This window comes from Lepidochelys olivacea (genome assembly GCF_965140295.1).
Source record: "Lepidochelys olivacea isolate rLepOli2 genome assembly, chromosome: 18".
Classification (NCBI taxonomy): Eukaryota; Metazoa; Chordata; order Testudines; family Cheloniidae; genus Lepidochelys; species Lepidochelys olivacea.
In genome coordinates this window covers 29457028-29476027 of record NC_140428.1, presented here as the reverse complement: position 1 = coordinate 29476027, position 19000 = coordinate 29457028, and the positions used below count along the sequence as shown (strand labels likewise).

The window sequence follows — 19000 nt, the reverse complement described above, 5'->3', positions numbered from 1 at the left end:
TACATAATTCCTTTAGGTGCAGTTTTGGAGCACAGAGAATTAGCCCCCAAGCTAAGAGGTCTGGGATTTAAGGAAGGAGTGTTTTTTTGGTTGATGCTTGATATGACCAAATATTTGAGATCCAACTACATTATAGATTATGGATAACAAATCTCTTGCTTGCCTTGACCATTCCAAGTAACTTAAGTATGGGAGAAGATGTGGATTAATATGAGAACTGAAAGATAGATAAGAAACTGGTTAAACGGGAGACAATGGGAGACAACTGTACAATAATTCATGCTGAAAGGTGAACTCTCAGCCTGGAGGGAGGTTATCAGTGGAACTCCTCAGGGATCAGTCTTGGAACCAATCTTATTTAGCATTTTTATTAATGACCTTGGCACAAAAAGTGAGAGTGTACTAATAAAATCTGCAGATGACACAAAGTTGGGTGATACTGCCAATATGGAGGAGGACCAGAATAGCATACCAGATCTGAACCATCTTCAAGACTGGAGTAATAGAAATGGGATGACACTTAAGAGTGCAAAGTGCAAGGTCATGCACTTAGGGATAAGTAACAAGAATCCTTGCTATAAACTAGGGACTTATGAGTTGGAAGCAACAGAGGATTGGAAAGATCTGGATGTACTGGTTGATCACAGGAGGACTATGAGCCACCAATGTGATGCGGCCGTGAAAAAGACTAATGCAATCTTAGGATGCATCAGGTGAGGAAGCGTTAGTACCATTATACAAGAAACTGGCGAGATCTTATCACGAATACTGTATGTAATTCTAGTCTCCTATGTTTAAGAAAGATTAATTCAAACTGGAACAGGTGCAGAGAAGGAGTGATTATGATGATCAGAAGAATGGATGAGGATGATCAGAGAATGGAAAACTTACCTTATGAGAGGAAACTCAAAGGGCTTGGCTTGTTTAGCCTAACCAAACCCAGGCTGAGGGGCAAGATAATTGCTCTCTATAAATACATCAGAGGGAGAGGAATTATTTAAATTAAGCACCAATGTTGGCAAAAGAAAAAATGGATATAAACTGGCCATCAACAAGTTTAGGCTTGAAATTAGATGAAGGTTTCTAATTTCTGACCAAAGTTCTGGAACAGCCTTCCAAGGGAAGTAGTGGGGGCAAAAAACGTAACTAGCTTCAAGATTCAACTTGATAATTTTATGGAGGGGATGGTATGATGAAAGTGCCTACAATGGTATGCAGCTGATCTGACACTGCTAGTAGCAAATATCCCCAATGGCCAGTGATAGGCCACTAGACGGGGAAGGCAGAGTTATTACAGAGAATTTTTCCCCAGGAGCCTGGCTGTTGGGTCTTGCCGAAATGTGCAGGGTACAACTGCCTGCCATATTTGTGGTAGGGAAGGAATTTTCCCCCATGTAAGATTAGCAGAGTCCCTGTGAGTTTTTTTCCCTTCCTCTGCAGCATGGGGCACGGGTCACTTGCAGGTTTAAACTCGTGTAAATGGTGGATTCTCTGTAACTTGACGTCTTTAAACCATGATTTAAGGACTTCAGTAACTCAGCCAGAGGATAGGGATCTATTACAGGAGTAGGTATGCAAGGTTCTATAGCTGCAATGTGCAAAAGGTCAGACTAGATGATTATGATGATCTCTTCTGGTCTCAAAGGGTCTACGACAAGAAAGATTACAAAACTAGCTAGACTCCCCACAGTAAATGGGAAATAATGTCATTCAGACTCAGATTCCTGCAATGCAGCTTGCCATGGAAAACAGCAAAATGCTAACTAGAGTTATCTTTAAAAGTATCTTCAGTTTTGCCTCCAAAAATTAAAAAACAATTGGGATTGTAATTAACTTTTTTCAATTAATATGCAGGATAATTCCCTTTGAAGACTTCCTAGTTGAAGCCTACCCCACATGTGCAAAGCAGGGGGGAAATGCTTATTTTTTCTTACTTCAATTCTCTACCGTACATGCATAGAGATTTGTTGGAGAGGTTTTCAACATTTACTACAGTAGTGTTTTGTGCAGTTCTCTAGTAAATAGACACAGTGTATTTTGGTAATATGGTTCCTTTATTATTATACAAAGATGCTTAAAGGATTATTTTGATATTCAAGTGTAGTGACATCCTGCTTCCCCTCCCCTCCCCTTAAACCTTCCCCCTCCCATTCTGACTCGTTAAGGGGAAGGAATCAAAATACAGCTTAATGTCTTAAATAACATCCATCATAACTAACAAGGTTAGCTATTCACGGTGAGCCCATATTGTGAGGTGGGACCAGGGGGAAGGGCAGTCACACCCCTAGAAAGTCATGGCAGCCACTGGCTAATGGTGACCCTCTTTTGTTGGGGAGACAGCCATTAGTTAATTCCCAGTTAATTCTCCACCGTCGCTTTCTACTACCACTCACAAGCCTAAGAATAAATCAGCAAATGTTTCTATTGTCATAAATTTTAAGTTATGTCAATTCAGATAGGCAAATTAAGTCCTGTATAACTTACTTACCATTGTAACAGCAATTAAGAATCCCATACTTTTGGGATCTTCTAAACTGCATTGTTTTCTGAATGTCTTTTTTTTTTTAACACCCCTGTGGATGATTTATGGAACAGGATTCTACTTTATAATAGTAATTATGACTAAGGCTCCGTGTTGGTCACGAACGTCAATGAAGTCATGGATCCCGTGACTTTCCGTGACCTCCGTGACTTCTGCAACAGCTCAGTAGTGCGACTGGCCCGGGAGCTGCCTGAGCAGCTCTGGCAGCCTCTGAGCCAGTCTCAGGCCCTCCCTGCTCCCCAGCAGCAGGAGTTTGGGTGAGGACTCAGGGGTGGGGATTGGGGTGCAGGGCGGTGCTTACCTGGGGGGAGCTCCCTCAGCTCCTAGCTCCAGCTGCCTCTGTCCCACAGGCACCACTGCCCCAGCTCCCAGGGGCAATGGTTCCCAGCCAAGGGGAGTTGCAGAACCAGGCTGGGGGTGGAGTGGAGGCAGCACATGGAGCTAGGAGCTGGGGTCGCTGCTTCATAGGAGCTGGGTAGGGAGCCTGCCCCAGCCCCACCAACCCCCCTGCAGCACCCCCGTGGGCCACACCAATACCTGCAGTGCCCCCCGGGCCATGTCCCCGCCCCCCCCCCGAACACCCATGACCCCCTCCCCAGCACCCGCAGTAGTTCCCCTAACTCCCCCCGACCCCGAGTACCCACAGCGCTTCCCGGGGCCACGTTCCTCCAGCACTCGCCCCCGAGCTGCCCCAGCCCCAAGTTTTAATCAGGGGGTATATAGTAAAAGTCATGGACAGGTCATGGGCCATGAATTTTTGTTTACTGCCCGTGACCTGTCCGTACCTTTTACTAAAAATACTCATCACTAAAACATAGCCTTAATTATGACTTGTTGGGTTATTTGCTGACAACCTATTTACAGTTCCTAATAACCGCTTTTGTGCTTAAATATTTTAGATTCCTTTATAAAGTTGAAAGCACCAGTGCACTGCATTGCACCTCTCCCCTATCTTTCCCTTCTCAGAAACTGCATCCCATTTCTTGTCTCTCTCCCAGTCCCCACGTACACTGGGATCCTATTTTCAGCCTCCTCTTTCAATGGGCTTGGCTTCACTAGAAAATTAACATGTTTGAATATAACTGTGAAGACTAAAGTTACATGACACAATGTTGGGCAATACTGTCCAGTTAATTCAGACCAGGGCAAACTGTGTTCAGCATTATGTGAGCTAAAAATCACAACCGACATGACACTGAACGTGATTTGACCTGGAGTACACTGACTGGACAGTCAATACATACCTCAACAGATAAGTGACAACTTTCGATGGCTATCTTCAGAGTTGCAGTAATTCAAGAAGCACCTGAACACTGGGATGAAAAAGACTGGACATAAGCTGAGGTTCTTTACCATGCAGGGAAGAAAAGGTTAAATATGAGAGGTACTGCTGGATTTTGTTAGGAAATTGAGAGAATCTATTTCTATGGGAAAAATTTAGTATTCTCTACAGTCAAACTGGTTTGTCAATCAAAAAACTAACTTCAGGAGTTTATAGCACAGTGTCTTTGGTATTACTTAAAGAAAGATGCACAGACTACTTGTAAATATCACTGTTTCTTGAACACATGGCCAGTCTATGGCTCTGATGTTTCCTGAAGAAGATAAATCTCTCTGTGGTGCATTCAACTACGAAGACAGCTTCAAGAGAGCTTTTTCTGTGATTAACAGCAGGTATCCCCAGCTTCTGTCAACCTAATGAGCTCTGCTAGGAAGAGACAGGAAGACACTCTACATGCCAAGAGGCACAGCACCCCTGAGTACTGATATTTTAGAAGCCACTTCTTCCTCGTGATGCTCCATTGCACCTCAGTAGATTACTTGATTCAATAAGAAGTTAGAGTTTGGAATACTTTACATAGGGCTGTTAATTAATTGCAGTTAACTCAAGCAATTAACTCAAACAAATTAACACAAGAAAATTAATTCCGATTAATCGCAGTTTTAATTGCACTGTTAAACAACAGAATACCCATTTAAATTTATTATAAATATTTTTGGATGTTTTTCTACATTTTCAAATATATTTATGTCAATTATGCTAAACATTCATATGCCCCTTCATGCTTCGGTCACCATTCCAGAGGACATGCTCCCATGCTAATGAAACATGAAGGGGCATACAAATGTTTAGCACATCTGGCACGTAAATACATTGCAATCCTGGCTACAGCAGTGCCATGCAAATGCCTGTTTTCACTTTCAGGTAACACTCTAAATAAGAAACAGGCAGCATTATCTCCTTGTTTGTGTTAGCAACTGGCTGAACAAGACAGACTGCATGGACTTGTAAGCTCTGAAGTTTTACATAGTTTTATTTTTGAATGCAGTTATGTAACAAAAAATTTCTACATCTGTAAACTGCACTTTCATTATAAAGAGATTGCACTATAGTACTTGTCTGAGGGGAATTGAAAAATACTTTTTCTTTTCTACAGTGCAAATTTTGTAATCAAAAATATAAAGTGAACACTGTACACTTTGTATTCTGTGTTGTAATTCAAATCAATATATTTGAAAATGTAGAAAACATCCAAAAATATTTAAAGTGTATTCTATTATTGTTTAACAGTGCAATTAAAACATCAATTAATCACAATTTTCTTTAATCTCCTGATTAATTTTTGTAATAGTTTGGCAGCCCTAACTTTACATGATAAACCAAACTTTAAAAACCGTAAGACTAGACTGAATACAATGAAAGTTATACTTAATATATCTTGGATGTTATCAAATGCCATTTTATATGCCTTTACCAACAGGCAGTATACAATTAGTCAAAGAAATGTTCTTAGGAGATTACAGAGCTGATTTAGTTTGTGTAATCAAAATACTCCAGCCCTGTAAGTACTGGCTGTTTTACATAGTTGTACAAGATTTTATAACACTAGCCAACTTGCTGTTTCCACAAACTACACATAACAAGGAACGATCTGAGTAACTTCATGCTTTTCACTAAGTTTGAGTTAAAAGGCAAAATTGAGTTATATAAAAGATAGTAAAAAAATACCTCATTTCTTGTAGACACTCTGAAGAATACTTTTGTTTTGTCAGTGTTTCAGCATCTTGACTAAATCCCATTTAAGAATATTGCCCACCCCAAGAACATTATAAATTTTGTACATTACAATGGGATAGATTTGGTCACTCCCACTCATCTTGATTAGTATCTAACTCTGAAAGTAGTTATATGTAGCACTGTGGTTATAGCTAAGGTTCAGTGAGAGTCGGCCTACATGTATTTTTGTTTATTAAAACACCGACATTACAAATATCAAGTCTTTGTTAGATTTGTGTTTAATGTGATGCAAATTAATCAGGGTTTTCTTTTTTCCCCTCAATTCGCCAAACAATAACTTTTCTATGGATTTTCCATACTTATGTATTTATAAGAAAAGGTAGCTTAAAAGCATTTAAAATGTCTTGGGAAATTATGTAGCAACTGGTGATTTTACTAATATAACAAAGTATTACAAAACACAAGACACTAAATTCAGAAAGGGCTACAAAAATAAGCAGCTGTAAAAAAAAACTGTCACAGAGGTCAAATTAAAAAAAATAAAATTTACAAGGAACTTTTTCTTCACTGTAAAATATAAAAACACCATAAAGTTGATTTTAAAATAGATGAGATTTTGGTAAGCAAATCTATTTCCATCATTTTAGTTATAACTGAATAATCTGGCTGTATTTCAAGGAATCCCTGTTGAGGTTACAGGGACAAACCATCCCGATGAGTCGAAAGAATAGTAAATATGGCAGGCGACCAACTTGGCTTAATGGTGAAATCCTAGCGGATCTTAAACATAAAAAAGAAGCTTACAAGAAGTGGAAGGTTGGACATATGACCAGGGAAGAGTATAAAAATATTGCTCGGGCATGTAGGAATGTTATCAGGAGGGCCAAATCGCACCTGGAGCTGCAGCTAGCCAGAGATGTCAAGAGTAACAAGAAGGGTTTCTTCAGGTATGTTGGCAACAAGAAGAAAGCCAAGGAATGTGTGGGCCCCTTACTGAATGAGGGAGGCAACCTAGTGACAGAGGATGTGGAAAAAGCTAATGTACTCAATGCTTTTTTTGCCTCTGTTTTCACTAACAAGGTCAGCTCCCAGACTGCTGCGCTGGGCATCACAAAATGCGGAAGAGATGGCCAGCCCTCTGTGGAGATAGAGGCGGTTAGGGACTATTTAGAAAAGCTGGACGTGCACAAGTCCATGGGGCCGGACGAGTTGCATCCGAGAGTGCTGAAGGAATTGGCGGCTGTGATTGCAGAGCCACTGGCCATTATCTTTGAAAACTCGTGGCGAACCGGGGAAGTCCCGGATGACTGGAAAAAGGCTAATGTAGTGCCAATCTTTAAAAAAGGGAAGAAGGAAGATCCTGGGAACTACAGGCCAGTCAGCCTCACCTCAGTCCCTGGAAAAATCATGGAGCAGGTCCTCAAAGAATCAATCCTGAAGCACTTGCATGAGAGGAAAGTGATCAGGAACAGCCAGCATGGATTCACCAAGGGAAGGTCATGCCTGACTAATCTAATCGCCTTTTATGATGAGATTACTGGTTCTGTGGATGAAGGGAAAGCAGTGGATGTATTGTTTCTTGACTTTAGCAAAGCTTTTGACACGGTCTCCCATAGTATTCTTGTCAGCAAGTTAAGGAAGTATGGGCTGGATGAATGCACTATAAGGTGGGTAGAAAGCTGGCTAAATTGTCGGGCTCAACGGGTAGTGATCAATGGCTCCATGTCTAGTTGGCAGCCGGTATCAAGTGGAGTGCCCCAAGGGTCGGTCCTGGGGCCGGTTTTATTCAATATCTTCATAAATGATCTGGAGGATGGTGTGGATTGCACTCTCAGCAAATTTGCGGATGATACTAAACTGGGAGGAGTGGTAGATACGCTGGAGGGGAGGGATAGGATACAGAAGGACCTAGACCAATTGGAAGATTGGGCCAAAAGGAATCTGATGAGGTTCAATAAGGATAAGTGCAGGGTCCTGCACTTAGGACGGAAGAACCCAATGCACAGCTACAGACTAGGGACCGAATGGCTAGGCAGCAGTTCTGCAGAAAAGGACCTAGGGGTGACAGTGGACGAGAAGCTGGATATGAGTCAGCAGTGTGCCCTTGTTGCCAAGAAGGCCAATGGCATTTTGGGATGTATAAGTAGGGGCATAGCGAGCAGATCGAGGGACGTGATCGTTCCCCTCTATTCGACATTGGTGAGGCCTCATCTGGAGTACTGTGTCCAGTTTTGGGCCCCACACTTCAAGAAGGATGTGGATAAATTGGAGAGAGTCCAGCGAAGGGCAACAAAAATGATTAGGGGACTGGAACACATGAGTTATGAGGAGAGGCTGAGGGAGCTGGGATTGTTTAGCCTGCAGAAGAGAAGAACGAGGGGGGATTTGATAGCTGCTTTCAACTACCTGAAAGGGGGTTCCAAAGAGGATGGCTCTAGACTGTTCTCAATGGTAGCAGATGACAGAACGAGGAGTAATGGTCTCAAGTTGCAGTGGGGGAGGTTTAGATTGGATATTAGGAAAAACTTTTTCACTAAGAGGGTGGTGAAACACTGGAATGCGTTACCTAGGGAGGTGGTAGAATCTCCTTCCTTAGAGGTTTTTAAGGTCAGGCTTGACAAAGCCCTGGCTGGGATGATTTAACTGGGAATTGGTCCTGCTTTGAGCAGGGGGTTGGACTAGATGACCTTCTGGGGTCCCTTCCAACCCTGATATTCTATGATTCTATGATTCTATGAATCTGAAAGCAAATCTCAATATAAGTTTGTAAGCATTTTAAAATACCCCACTTCTCTAACTGCTTACTACATTTTTCTGCAAAACCCCAGTTTTCAAAAAACCTGTTTGTCTATGTACTGAACATTAAATATTTGAGAAACTGTGTTTTGGTCTTTAAAATTAAGTTACGTATCCCAAAGTAGTTTTATAAGAGTACAAAAAATACATTTACAGAGTGAGGAGAAGATAATCTACAACAGACTAAACTAATCTTTGGTTGTGTCAAGTACTTACAATTCACAATGTTCTTTCAATAACAGTAATTTTATACAATGATATGGAATCAAGGCTTAGTGAGAGAATCAGTTAATCCTAAACAAGAAATATAACAATGTCGAAGTTTACTTAATTCAGAGTAAGAACCACCGTCAGGGAGAAAGGGACATGATCCCCACTTTCACTGTTCTCGTATCCTACTGATTTTATTATTCATAGTATATAATCTAGTGCATCTACGCAGATATTTAAGACTGTGTTCTGCTGAAGAAAATTTAATGCTGCTAAACTTAATTTAGGCAGAAGATTCTCTTCTCTTGGTACATGGTATAATACAGGACACGCCACTATGACCACCCATAAAGGTCAACCCTTTAAATACATTCACAGATAAACTGAAACCAGTACAATATACAATGAAGTTAATGGAAACCATGAGCCTTAATCCAAGGGCAGAATTAGTCCCTTGGCCGCTGCCACTGAATATCATCCTTAAATCACTTGTGATGGTCTACGGTAATAACCTTTTAGAGGTAACAAAGGCACAGATGACAGTGTCACGGTCCACATCTAAAAGACTAAGCTAAACTGATTCTCCATTGACAATGTAGTGCTGAAAAGATTATGATAATCACTTACAGTAATTGTAGCTAAAATTAATTTTATTGGCAAATAGTTTAAGACATACCTGCATCCATTATACCACAAGTACTATTAAAAGATTTGAACACAACTCCAACAGTGACTGACACATGCCCCACATTCAGACAATATTCCTCAATCTCTTCTCTTAGCCTAGTACACCTCATGAGCACCAGAAAGACAAATCATATTCCATACACCTTCTAGTTCACCCCATATTCAATCATTTTCCCCTCAAACTTCAGTACTGTGTAACTTTACCCAGAATTCCTATAACTATAGATGCTATCTGCATGAGATATTATAATTAAAGTTTACAATGTATGTGCACAAACGACAGCATTATGTGAAGATTTTTGTGATATTCTGGTATGAATGACGTGACGCGAAAAAACCAAGTTTACACTTTTTAATGGCTTTGTCATCCAGAGAAGTTTCTGAAATCACCAAACTTCTTCAAAATAAAATACTGTTCTAGTGCTCCAGCCACGTTAAAAGTTTTACTTGCCCAAATATTTCCCGAAAACCAGCATCTTTTAAAATCATAGGAATTGCTACTAATTCATGCTTTGTTGCAAATATAAATGCTATCACAGAAGAAAGTCAATTAAAAAAAGAAAATTGTAATGACTAAGTTGCAAAATTACAGCCCAATTCATGTGAGACAACGCATATGAAAGCATGATACTTAGCACTGCTCTAGAAATTTTTGATGGCAATTAAAAAATAAAAACCCTGACCTAACTAACCTTATTACAATATTTTATAAATTACAATTTGCAAGATCAAATTTATATTTGAGACAAAAAGTGATAACATGTTTGCAACTTTGCTAACCAGGTTTTTACAAATTAAGATTTTTGGTTTTGTGCTTGAGTGACCACCTGCTGTCATGTACATTTTGTTGGTACATTTTTAGTTAAAATCTTTTGAAGTCTGGTACAAATAATTGATTACAGTGATAGACAAATTTTAATTATGGTATCCACTAAAATATTTGTGGTTTTTTTTCCCCCACAGGTATTATTTGAACAACCAATTCAGATCTAAAACTATATGGAGGGTACTAAGATATAACTTGCACCCTTACTGCCTAAGACTCAATAGGCAATGGTTTACACACAGACTGCATTTTAAGTTTCAATTTGTACCCCTAAACAACTGAATATTAATGGAATGAGTACATTTCTTGTCTTGACAACAACCACAAAAATCCTGTTTTGGTTAACAAGTTACACAGGCACAGTCAGAGAATCACCTCCTGCTTTGTTTTTAGAACTGGGCTGCAGGTCTGAAATACCTTATTTGTCGCATCCTCTACTCTTAACAAGGGTTTCTCAGAAGTTGCTAAGCTAGCTAAGTCTCAAATCCATTTTGCAAGGAGGAATAAGTATTGTTTTACTGCTAGGAAATCTATCATTATCCATTTTAAGAGTAATTTCACATTTTCAAAACAATACTGTTTAGTACAGTACCAAAGCCATATCTTCATTAAGTCCTGACAACAGTAAGAATATTTAAATCAGACACATGTAGAGTTTAACTAAGCCTTTGAGAAACACTGCAACATATACAAACAGAACAGACTCCTGCCAAATTAGTCAGCATGCTCATTCTGTCTTTTTGAAACAAGCACAATTCAAAGCTCATTAAATAACACAAGCCTCTCAGAAAGTGAGTCAGCTTCTGTTAGATACCAAAGGTCATGGGTTTCCATATTAACAATTTCACCTACAATATTTCCTGAGTTTTCTTGAAGAAAACAGCCAATAAGCACCAAGAAAAGTGCAATCAAAAGACAAAAAAATTGCTACCTCATTAGTGTTCCAGCGGTGCCTCTCTTTTGGTAAACTTGAACATTTTGGTAGACATTCAAGCAGCTTCTTAGGTAAAAAGATTTTTACATGACTGCCATTGCTGTTCCCATGATCATCTAGAAGGAAAAAAATACATATAATGCATGTAACATGAGGGGGGAAATTGTTATAATAAAATCAAATTAACAAGACCTGAAAAATCCACTCGCCTACTTGCCACTGAGGAGCAGGTAGTTTTCCATGGCAAGTGGCAGTAGGAAAACCAGTAAACTTTGGGAGAATTTAAGATTTAATTTTAAAAACATTAAATATCTATCCCTTATGATCATGAAGGTAACCTTCTGAATTTCAACTGAATATAAACTGAAGCAATGCCAGCTTTCTAAGGCCTGGTATCCATTATAATCGTGCCAATACAGTAATGTTGCTGGGGGTATCACTTTTGGCAACATTTTTATAGCAGCAAAAAACTGCTTTTGCTGGTATAGTGAGAGAAACAAGCTGCAGAGCTTGAAAGTTTGTCTCTTTCACCAACATAAGTTGATCCAACAAAATATATTATCTCAAACACCTTGTCTTTCTAATATCCTGGGACTGACGTGGCTGCAACTACACTGCATATTTGCTGGTATATATTATTTCACTCGGGGAACTTATATATAAGATACTCTGGAAAAAAGCACTTTTAAACTGCATCTATACTGGGAGGATTTGCCAGTATTGCTATAACGGCAAACCTCTTCTAGTATATACCTGGCCTAAATCTGCAGACATCCCCAGTACCTCTTCAGCTACCGAAACAGTTTTGTCAAGCTGCAGCAGAGTAAAAACTCAGTCTTGTCAACTTCCACTAGCTAGGGAGATCTGAGAGAAGTAGATCATCTGACCACAATCAGGTCAGTTTCATTCTTCAGCCACTTGGGAAAGCACACACAGGGCAGAGCTACACTACCACTTAAGTTGATTTAACTTGCATCGTTCAGGGGTGTGAAAAAGATACCCCCTTGAGCGATGCAGGTTACAGTGATCCAAACGCTCGTCCATATTGGTGCTACTTCAGCAGGAGATGTGCTCCCATCAGCAGACTGTGTCTTTACCAGACACACTATAGCAGCACAGCTGATGTAACGGTTCTAGTGTAAACTTGGCCTCAGAGTACCCAGAGGGCTGGTAGTGGGGGTAGAGTGATGGAAAGTCTTTCCCCGTGCATTAGTCAGAATGGGAAAAGGGTGAGACAAAAATTAGCCTTTCTCCGGTAACCACAAGGGTCGGGTCTTCAAATTTATTAGCAGAGTTCAAGGCAACTCTAGTAGAAATCCCAGTACTATTAACATTTTCAACAACAGGCACAAGTTTTGTTAGTTCTATCTCACCCCACCCATTTCTCTTCTAGATGGTTTATAGAGTAAGAATAGTCAAAATAGGTATAATTGTATATATTTTATGTATGTTTTTTATATACTGTATGTACCTTTTAAACAAACATCAACTTCCCAACAGCCTTTGGCTCATATGTATATGGTAAATTTTTCAGACCACACATTTATAAAATACTAAAGATTTGTGTTTCAAATATCAGTCCATTTTATTTTCATAACACAGAAGCCAAAATGATGTTAGTAGTCATTTTCAAAGTTTGCATAAGTGTTCTCAATTCTTTTTTCAATTACAAACACGCACTCAACATTTTTGTTTGTTTTCAGCCTCGGAGGCCACCCCCATACAATAGCTGAAAAGATACTCATGCTGCCCTTGTGTAAACCCCCTCCCCCGCCAAGACTCACTTTCTCCAGAAGGTCCTCAAACACTAACCTGCATGTTTGTTGTAGCATTGTGACCCCATGAGTGGTACTGTGAACTGGCACATGGGGTTGCAACATCATTCACCAAATTTGGGCCAACTAACTGGACCCCCCTACCAACAAAGTTTTATACAAACAAACACAGCTGAGAACCTATGGTACATATATAGCTACAGTAATCAATAACAAATAAAATGAGAAATACAGGATTAGAAGGATTTTAAAATCACTTTGGAAAGCAGAACCTGGGTTCAAGCTAGCAGCTGAATATCCCAAGTATTTTTAGGGCTTGATTGTGCTCTCTTTTGTGAAGTACAACAATATGCTTTCTGTTAGATCAACTGCTCATGCAAGCACAGCAGATTATTTTATACGATATGCAGTGATGCGTGTGACAGACATGATCTGCTCTGTAATAGTTTATGACTACTGTGTGTCGGCCAGGTTATTGGGATGTTTACTCCTTAACTATACAGAGTTAAATCAACAGGACTGTTGGGAAAACAAGCAGGAAGGGAAAAATGACTCAAGCTAGGCCATCCCCCAGTAAACAATCCAGAGTGGTCAACAAACAATGCCTGAGCTGATTCTATCTCATGACTCCAGTCAAGGTGCAAAACCTGTTTTGCCACACAGGGCAGTCCTGGGAACTGAGAACAGCGAAAGAACTCAGACTGGGTAAAAAGACATTCTTTTCCGGGGGAGATTAATTGCTGCCAGGGAACTGTTCAGGCTGACACCCAAGACCCACTAGTGTCTCTCAAATTAGACCATCACAGGATGGTAGAGCTTTAGGTAAAAGACATGCATGTGGATAGTTTTAAAATCCTTTTCTCTCTATGCTATATTCCTATTGTTAAGATCAAACAATTCTTTGGCAGAAGGCTGTCTGGTAGGGTTGCCAACTCTGATTGAAGCTATTCCGGGAGATTCTCTCCTCTCCCCACCCCCCTTCCTGTGACTATGTAATGTCATTTTCTTTAAATATCCTATTTAAATATCCTCCTGGATTGCTTTCAATAGTTGCCAGGACTTTGATGCCAATTCCCGGAGACTCCAGGCCAATCCTGGAGGCTTGGCAACCCTACTGGTCATTATGCTTAACACTGGTCATAGACTCCCAAAGGGAAGAACTGCAGGTGCCAAACCCAGTTGGCCTTGCTGAGCAAGCACAGTCAATGCACAGTGTACTGAAGCCAGTGCAAGAGTGGGAAAACAGAGAAATTCCAACTCTAAGAGAGGTGAAGGCACAAGGCCAGATACCTGAGAGGGTGCAGTCAGAGAGACCAAAAAAGAGATAGGGTGCAACTAGGCCTGCAATCAGGACAAAGTGCAACTGAGAGAGCAAACTAGATCCACTGGATCTTTTGAGTTTAATTAGATCTCATGATAAACTCCACAATAAACATCTACTCTAATGAGTCATATTCACGCAATTAGCAACCATGTACATAAACTGCTGATCTCCAAGAGTAACACAGCAGCTCTTATGGCCCTTTCAGGGTAACTTATCTGAGTGCAACTCTCAGCATGAATAGTGGTTTCACTTTGGGGTTTGCTCTTTTCTACAAGAAATTGGATGTTACTGGTTCATGCTGTAATGTCAAAGCCAAAACAGGAAAGAATTTTCCCAGTCTGATATTATTCCAGGATCTAGTACTTGCTATCCTATGTCTTCTGAGATCTTATTTAATGCAGTTTTCTGTACAAATTCACTTGTACCAATTTCCTTGGAAAAGGATATAGCCAAAATTATAGGAATTATTAAGAACCTACAAAATATAAAATGAGAGAATAAATTCTTTAAATACTTGAAGTTTTCCTTGGTGAATAACCAATCTCTCAAGACTGAAAAAATGTTTCTGGTGAAACTGACTTCTGTAAATAGCGATCTGAGAGGGGCAAAGTTTGGCAGGGTACTAATACAACTTGCTGCTTTGGAACTGTGCAATGACTAGGTATAAATACTTGATAGGCCTCAGATCTTAACCCTTCAAATCCACATACTTAAAAACAAAGGGTTTCTCCTCCTATTATACTTCGTGAATGGAGATCAGATGAGGCCTACCAATTATGCACCCCCCAGATTTAAATTAAAAGGAGTCTTGGTGACAGGGCACTTCCAGACCAAGGCCCTTGACTCTCCAGGAACAGTGCAGAGCTAAAGCTTATTTTCACATTTTTTTTGTTTGAGGGAATATTAGAAAGGATCTAAAGTTAATTTTCCTTTACAGTAATGGGGTAAGAGAGAAAGTTAGAATCTATTTGATAAACCGGGCTCTAAAATTGCTTTTTTGAATATTGCATATGCACTGGGTGCTCTGACAAGCACACTTAATAACCAAATAAAGTTTAAGAACGACTAATGAGGTACACATTCAGAACTCCAAAAATGGCTAAAGCCAACCCTAAAACCACTCAGCCAGACCATTTCAAAGGGTATGTCTACACTACGAAATTAGGTCGAATTTATAGAAGTCGGTTTTTTAGAAATCGTTTTTATATATTCAAGTGTGTGTGTCCCCACAGAAAATGCTCTAAGTGCATTAAGTGCATTAACTTGGCGGAGTGCTTCCACAGTACCGAGGCAAGAGTCGACTTCCGGAGTGTTGCACTGTGGGTAGCTATCCCACAGTTCCCGCAGTCTCCGGAAATGAGATTCAAAAGTTCACGGTTCTTTTCCTGTCTACCTGGCCAGTGCATCTGAGTTGAGAGCGCTGTCCAGAGCGGTCACAATGGAGCATTCTGGGATAACTCCCGGAGGCCAATACCATCAAATTGTATACACAGTACCCCAAATTCGACCCGGCAAGGCCAATTTAAGCGCTAATCCACTTGTCAGGGGTGGAGTAAGGAAATCGATTTTAAGAGCCCTTTAAGTCGAAAAAAAGGGCTTCATCGTGTGGACGGGTGCAGGTTTACATCGATTTAACGCTGCTAAATTCGACCTAAAGTCCTAGTGTAGACCAGGGGAAAGTAATCAGCAGCATGGAAGTGGCTGCCATCCTGCTTTACCACACTGACGACTTATGAAAAATCCATTTCAGGGTAGGGCCTAAAAATGGTCCAGCCATCCAAATAATAATACTGTTGCATGAGATGACAGCCAGATTTGATGACCTCCAAAACAGATTTAACCTTGTTGAATGGTAAGTTTGACCAAATGGCACTGAAGAGAACAAAAAATAGTGTATTACTTTAAGTGATAAGTATATGCTTCCTCACCCTCTCCTAAGCTCAACATTCATTTGCTAAATGAGCTCACCTTTTAGCATTATCCACTCCTATTACCTTAGTATTTATTATCCTATGATCTAAAGAGAACACTTAAGACATCAAGTAAAGATGCCTCACAGTAGCAGAAGCTAGACAGCAGTTCTAAGCATAGCAGATGCCACATAATGAAAAAATTCTTCATGTCTGATAGATGATGGAAATCTCACCCATTCAACTTTGACAAGAACTGTGATGAAGTTAACATGAAATTGATGGGAAAAGGCATTCTGTGCCACACTGAGTAAGCTCCTATAATAAGGTTAAAGTGGTTTGTTATCCCATAAATACAATGGAAAACTTGCCCTAGCAGATCATGTTTCTTTTCTGAACAACATGTACCTACCATGATAACAGCAAAGAAAAAAAACCCAACTTTTTCTTGCGATATCTCCCTCTAAATTCTATGGAGTATAGCCACCCCTTGAGATACTAACTGCCAAACAATAATCAAAGTCACATGCACAAGTACTGAAAATAAGGCCCTGAACCTATAAATGCTTAAGCAGGTATGTAACTTTACCTACAGGAATAGTCCCATTAACTTCAATAGGACTATTCATTAACTTAAAATTAAGTATGTGCATAAGCATTTGCCATATCAGGAACAAAAACTGTATCTGTACTACAAACTTAGTGACATAAAATATTTGTCACTTCAAAACAAAATTTCTTCAGCATTAACAATGAAAAGTTATTTAGACTTCCTACACATTAACAAAAAGTTAGTCACTTGTTTTAAAAATATATATAGGCCAAAATGGTAAAAAAAAATAGGAGCCTAAAGTTAGGTTTCCTAAACTCATATTTAGGTACATAAGGGTGGGATTTTCAAAAGGACCTAATGGGACTTGTGCTCCTAAATCACTTTACTTCAATCTGCAAATCCTGAGAAGTATATCCCCTACTTGAAGCTTTAAGAACATAAGGGTGGCCATACCGGGTCAGATCAAAGGTCCATCCAGCCCAGTACCCTGTCTGCCAACAGTGGCCAATGCCAGGTGGCCCAGAGGGAATGAAGCTAACAGGTAATGATCTAGTAATCTCTCTCCTGCCATCCATCTCCACCCTCTGACAAACAAACAGAGGCTAGGGACACCATTCCTTACCCATCCTGGCTAATAGCCATTACTGGATTTAACCTCCATGAATTTATCCAGTTCTCTTTTAAACCCTGTTATAGTCCTTGCCTTCACAACCTCCTCAGGCAAGGAGTCCCACAGGTTGACTGTGTGCTGAATGAAGAACTTCCTTTTATTTGTTTTAAACCTGCTGCCCATTGATTTCATTTGGTGGCCCCTAGTTCTTATATTATAGGAACATGTAAATAACTTTTCCTTATTCACTTTCTCCACACCACTCACGATTTTATATACCTCTATCATATCCCCCCTTAGTCTCCTCTTTTCCAAGCTGAAAAGCCCTAGCCTCTTTAATCTCTCCTCATATGGGACCTGATCCAAACCCCTAATCATTTTAGTTGTTCTTTTCTGAACCTTTTCTAATGCCAGTATATCTTTTTTGAGATGAGGGGACCACACTTGTACGCAGTATTCAAGATGTGGGCGTATCGTGGATTTATACAAGGGCAATAAGATATTCTCTGTCTTATTCTCGATCCCTTTTTTAATGATTCGTAACATCCCGTTTGTTCTTTTGACTGCCGCTGCGCACTGCGTAGACATCTTCAGAGAACTATCCACGATGACTCCAAGATCTTTCTCCTGATTAGTTGTAGCTAAATTAGCCACCAACATATTGTATGTATAGTTGGAGTTATTTTTTCCAGTGTACATTACTTTACATTTATCCACATTCAATTTCACTTGCCATTTTGTTGCCCAATCACTTAGTTTTTGTGAGATCTTTTTGAAGTTCTTCACAGTCTGCTTTGGTCTTAACTATCTTGAGCAGTTTAGCATCATGACTTGTGAAAGTTCAATGTATATCAGAAGGTGATACTGGTTGCAAAATCAGCACAGGCAATTTGCTTATCACTTTTGTTTGAATACGTGTGGTTTTTCAGCATAGAAGAGCATTTTAAGCGTGAAATGTCTTACTAGGAAAAAAGAAATCTATATAAAACCTGAAATTCTACTAACAATTAGTACATTAAACAAATGAGTACAAAACCATAGCAATTTAAGAGTATGAAATGGGAAGTAAAGAACTAAGAACTAACTGGGAAAAACACTGTTGCAGAGAAGCCCCCCCAAAAATAGAAGAGTCAGGTCTGGCAGGAAAGAACAGGAAATGCTGGGAATGAGCTGAGTGACTGGTGGATCTTGCCCACATTCTCAGGGTCTAACTGATTACCATATGAGTCAGGAAGGAATTTTCCCCCGGGTCAGATTGGCAGAGACCCTGGGGGGTTTTCACTTCCTCTGCAGCATGGGGCATGGGTCACTTGCAGGTTTAAACTAGTGTAAATGGTAAATTCTCTAACTTGAAGTCTTTAAACCATATTTGAGAACTTTAGTAACTCAGCCAGAGATTAGGGTCTACCACACGAGCGAGTGGGTGAGGTTCTGTGGCCTGCAACGTGCAGGATGATAACGATGGTCCATTCTGACTTTAGTAACAGTATCTGAGAAAGAATATACATTACAATTTTAAACCTAACCAGTGTCCCTTAAGTGACTTGCCACAAGACGTCAGGTCATGTTAGTATTAGAGCTGAATGAGTCTTTTATTTAATTTTCTTTTTTGATATAGGAATTAGACACAATGCTCCTGTCAGATAATTTCTAAGCTATTATCTTAAAAAAAAAAATTAGTTTTCAGTTGCCTAATTAGCTCCTGGAATCATGGTTAAAGATCACCCTCCCCAAAATCTGAAATGGTACCCCTGTGGGCCAGCACAGAATTTGCCCCCATGCACGGCCCCATTGGCTTGACTGGAGGTGCTCCC

General features: G+C 39.9%; 1 protein-coding gene across 1 annotated transcript in view; it reads right to left on the bottom strand.

The window, feature by feature from the left end:
- CAMTA1 (calmodulin binding transcription activator 1) overlaps window positions 1-19000 on the bottom strand; it is a 949829-nt gene that overhangs the window by 903023 nt on the left and 27806 nt on the right. Inside the window, exon 2 of the mRNA XM_084652102.1 lies at window positions 11012-11130. Coding sequence (XP_084508228.1) covers window positions 11012-11130 — 119 coding nt within the window. The remainder of the gene's footprint in view (window positions 1-11011; window positions 11131-19000) is intronic.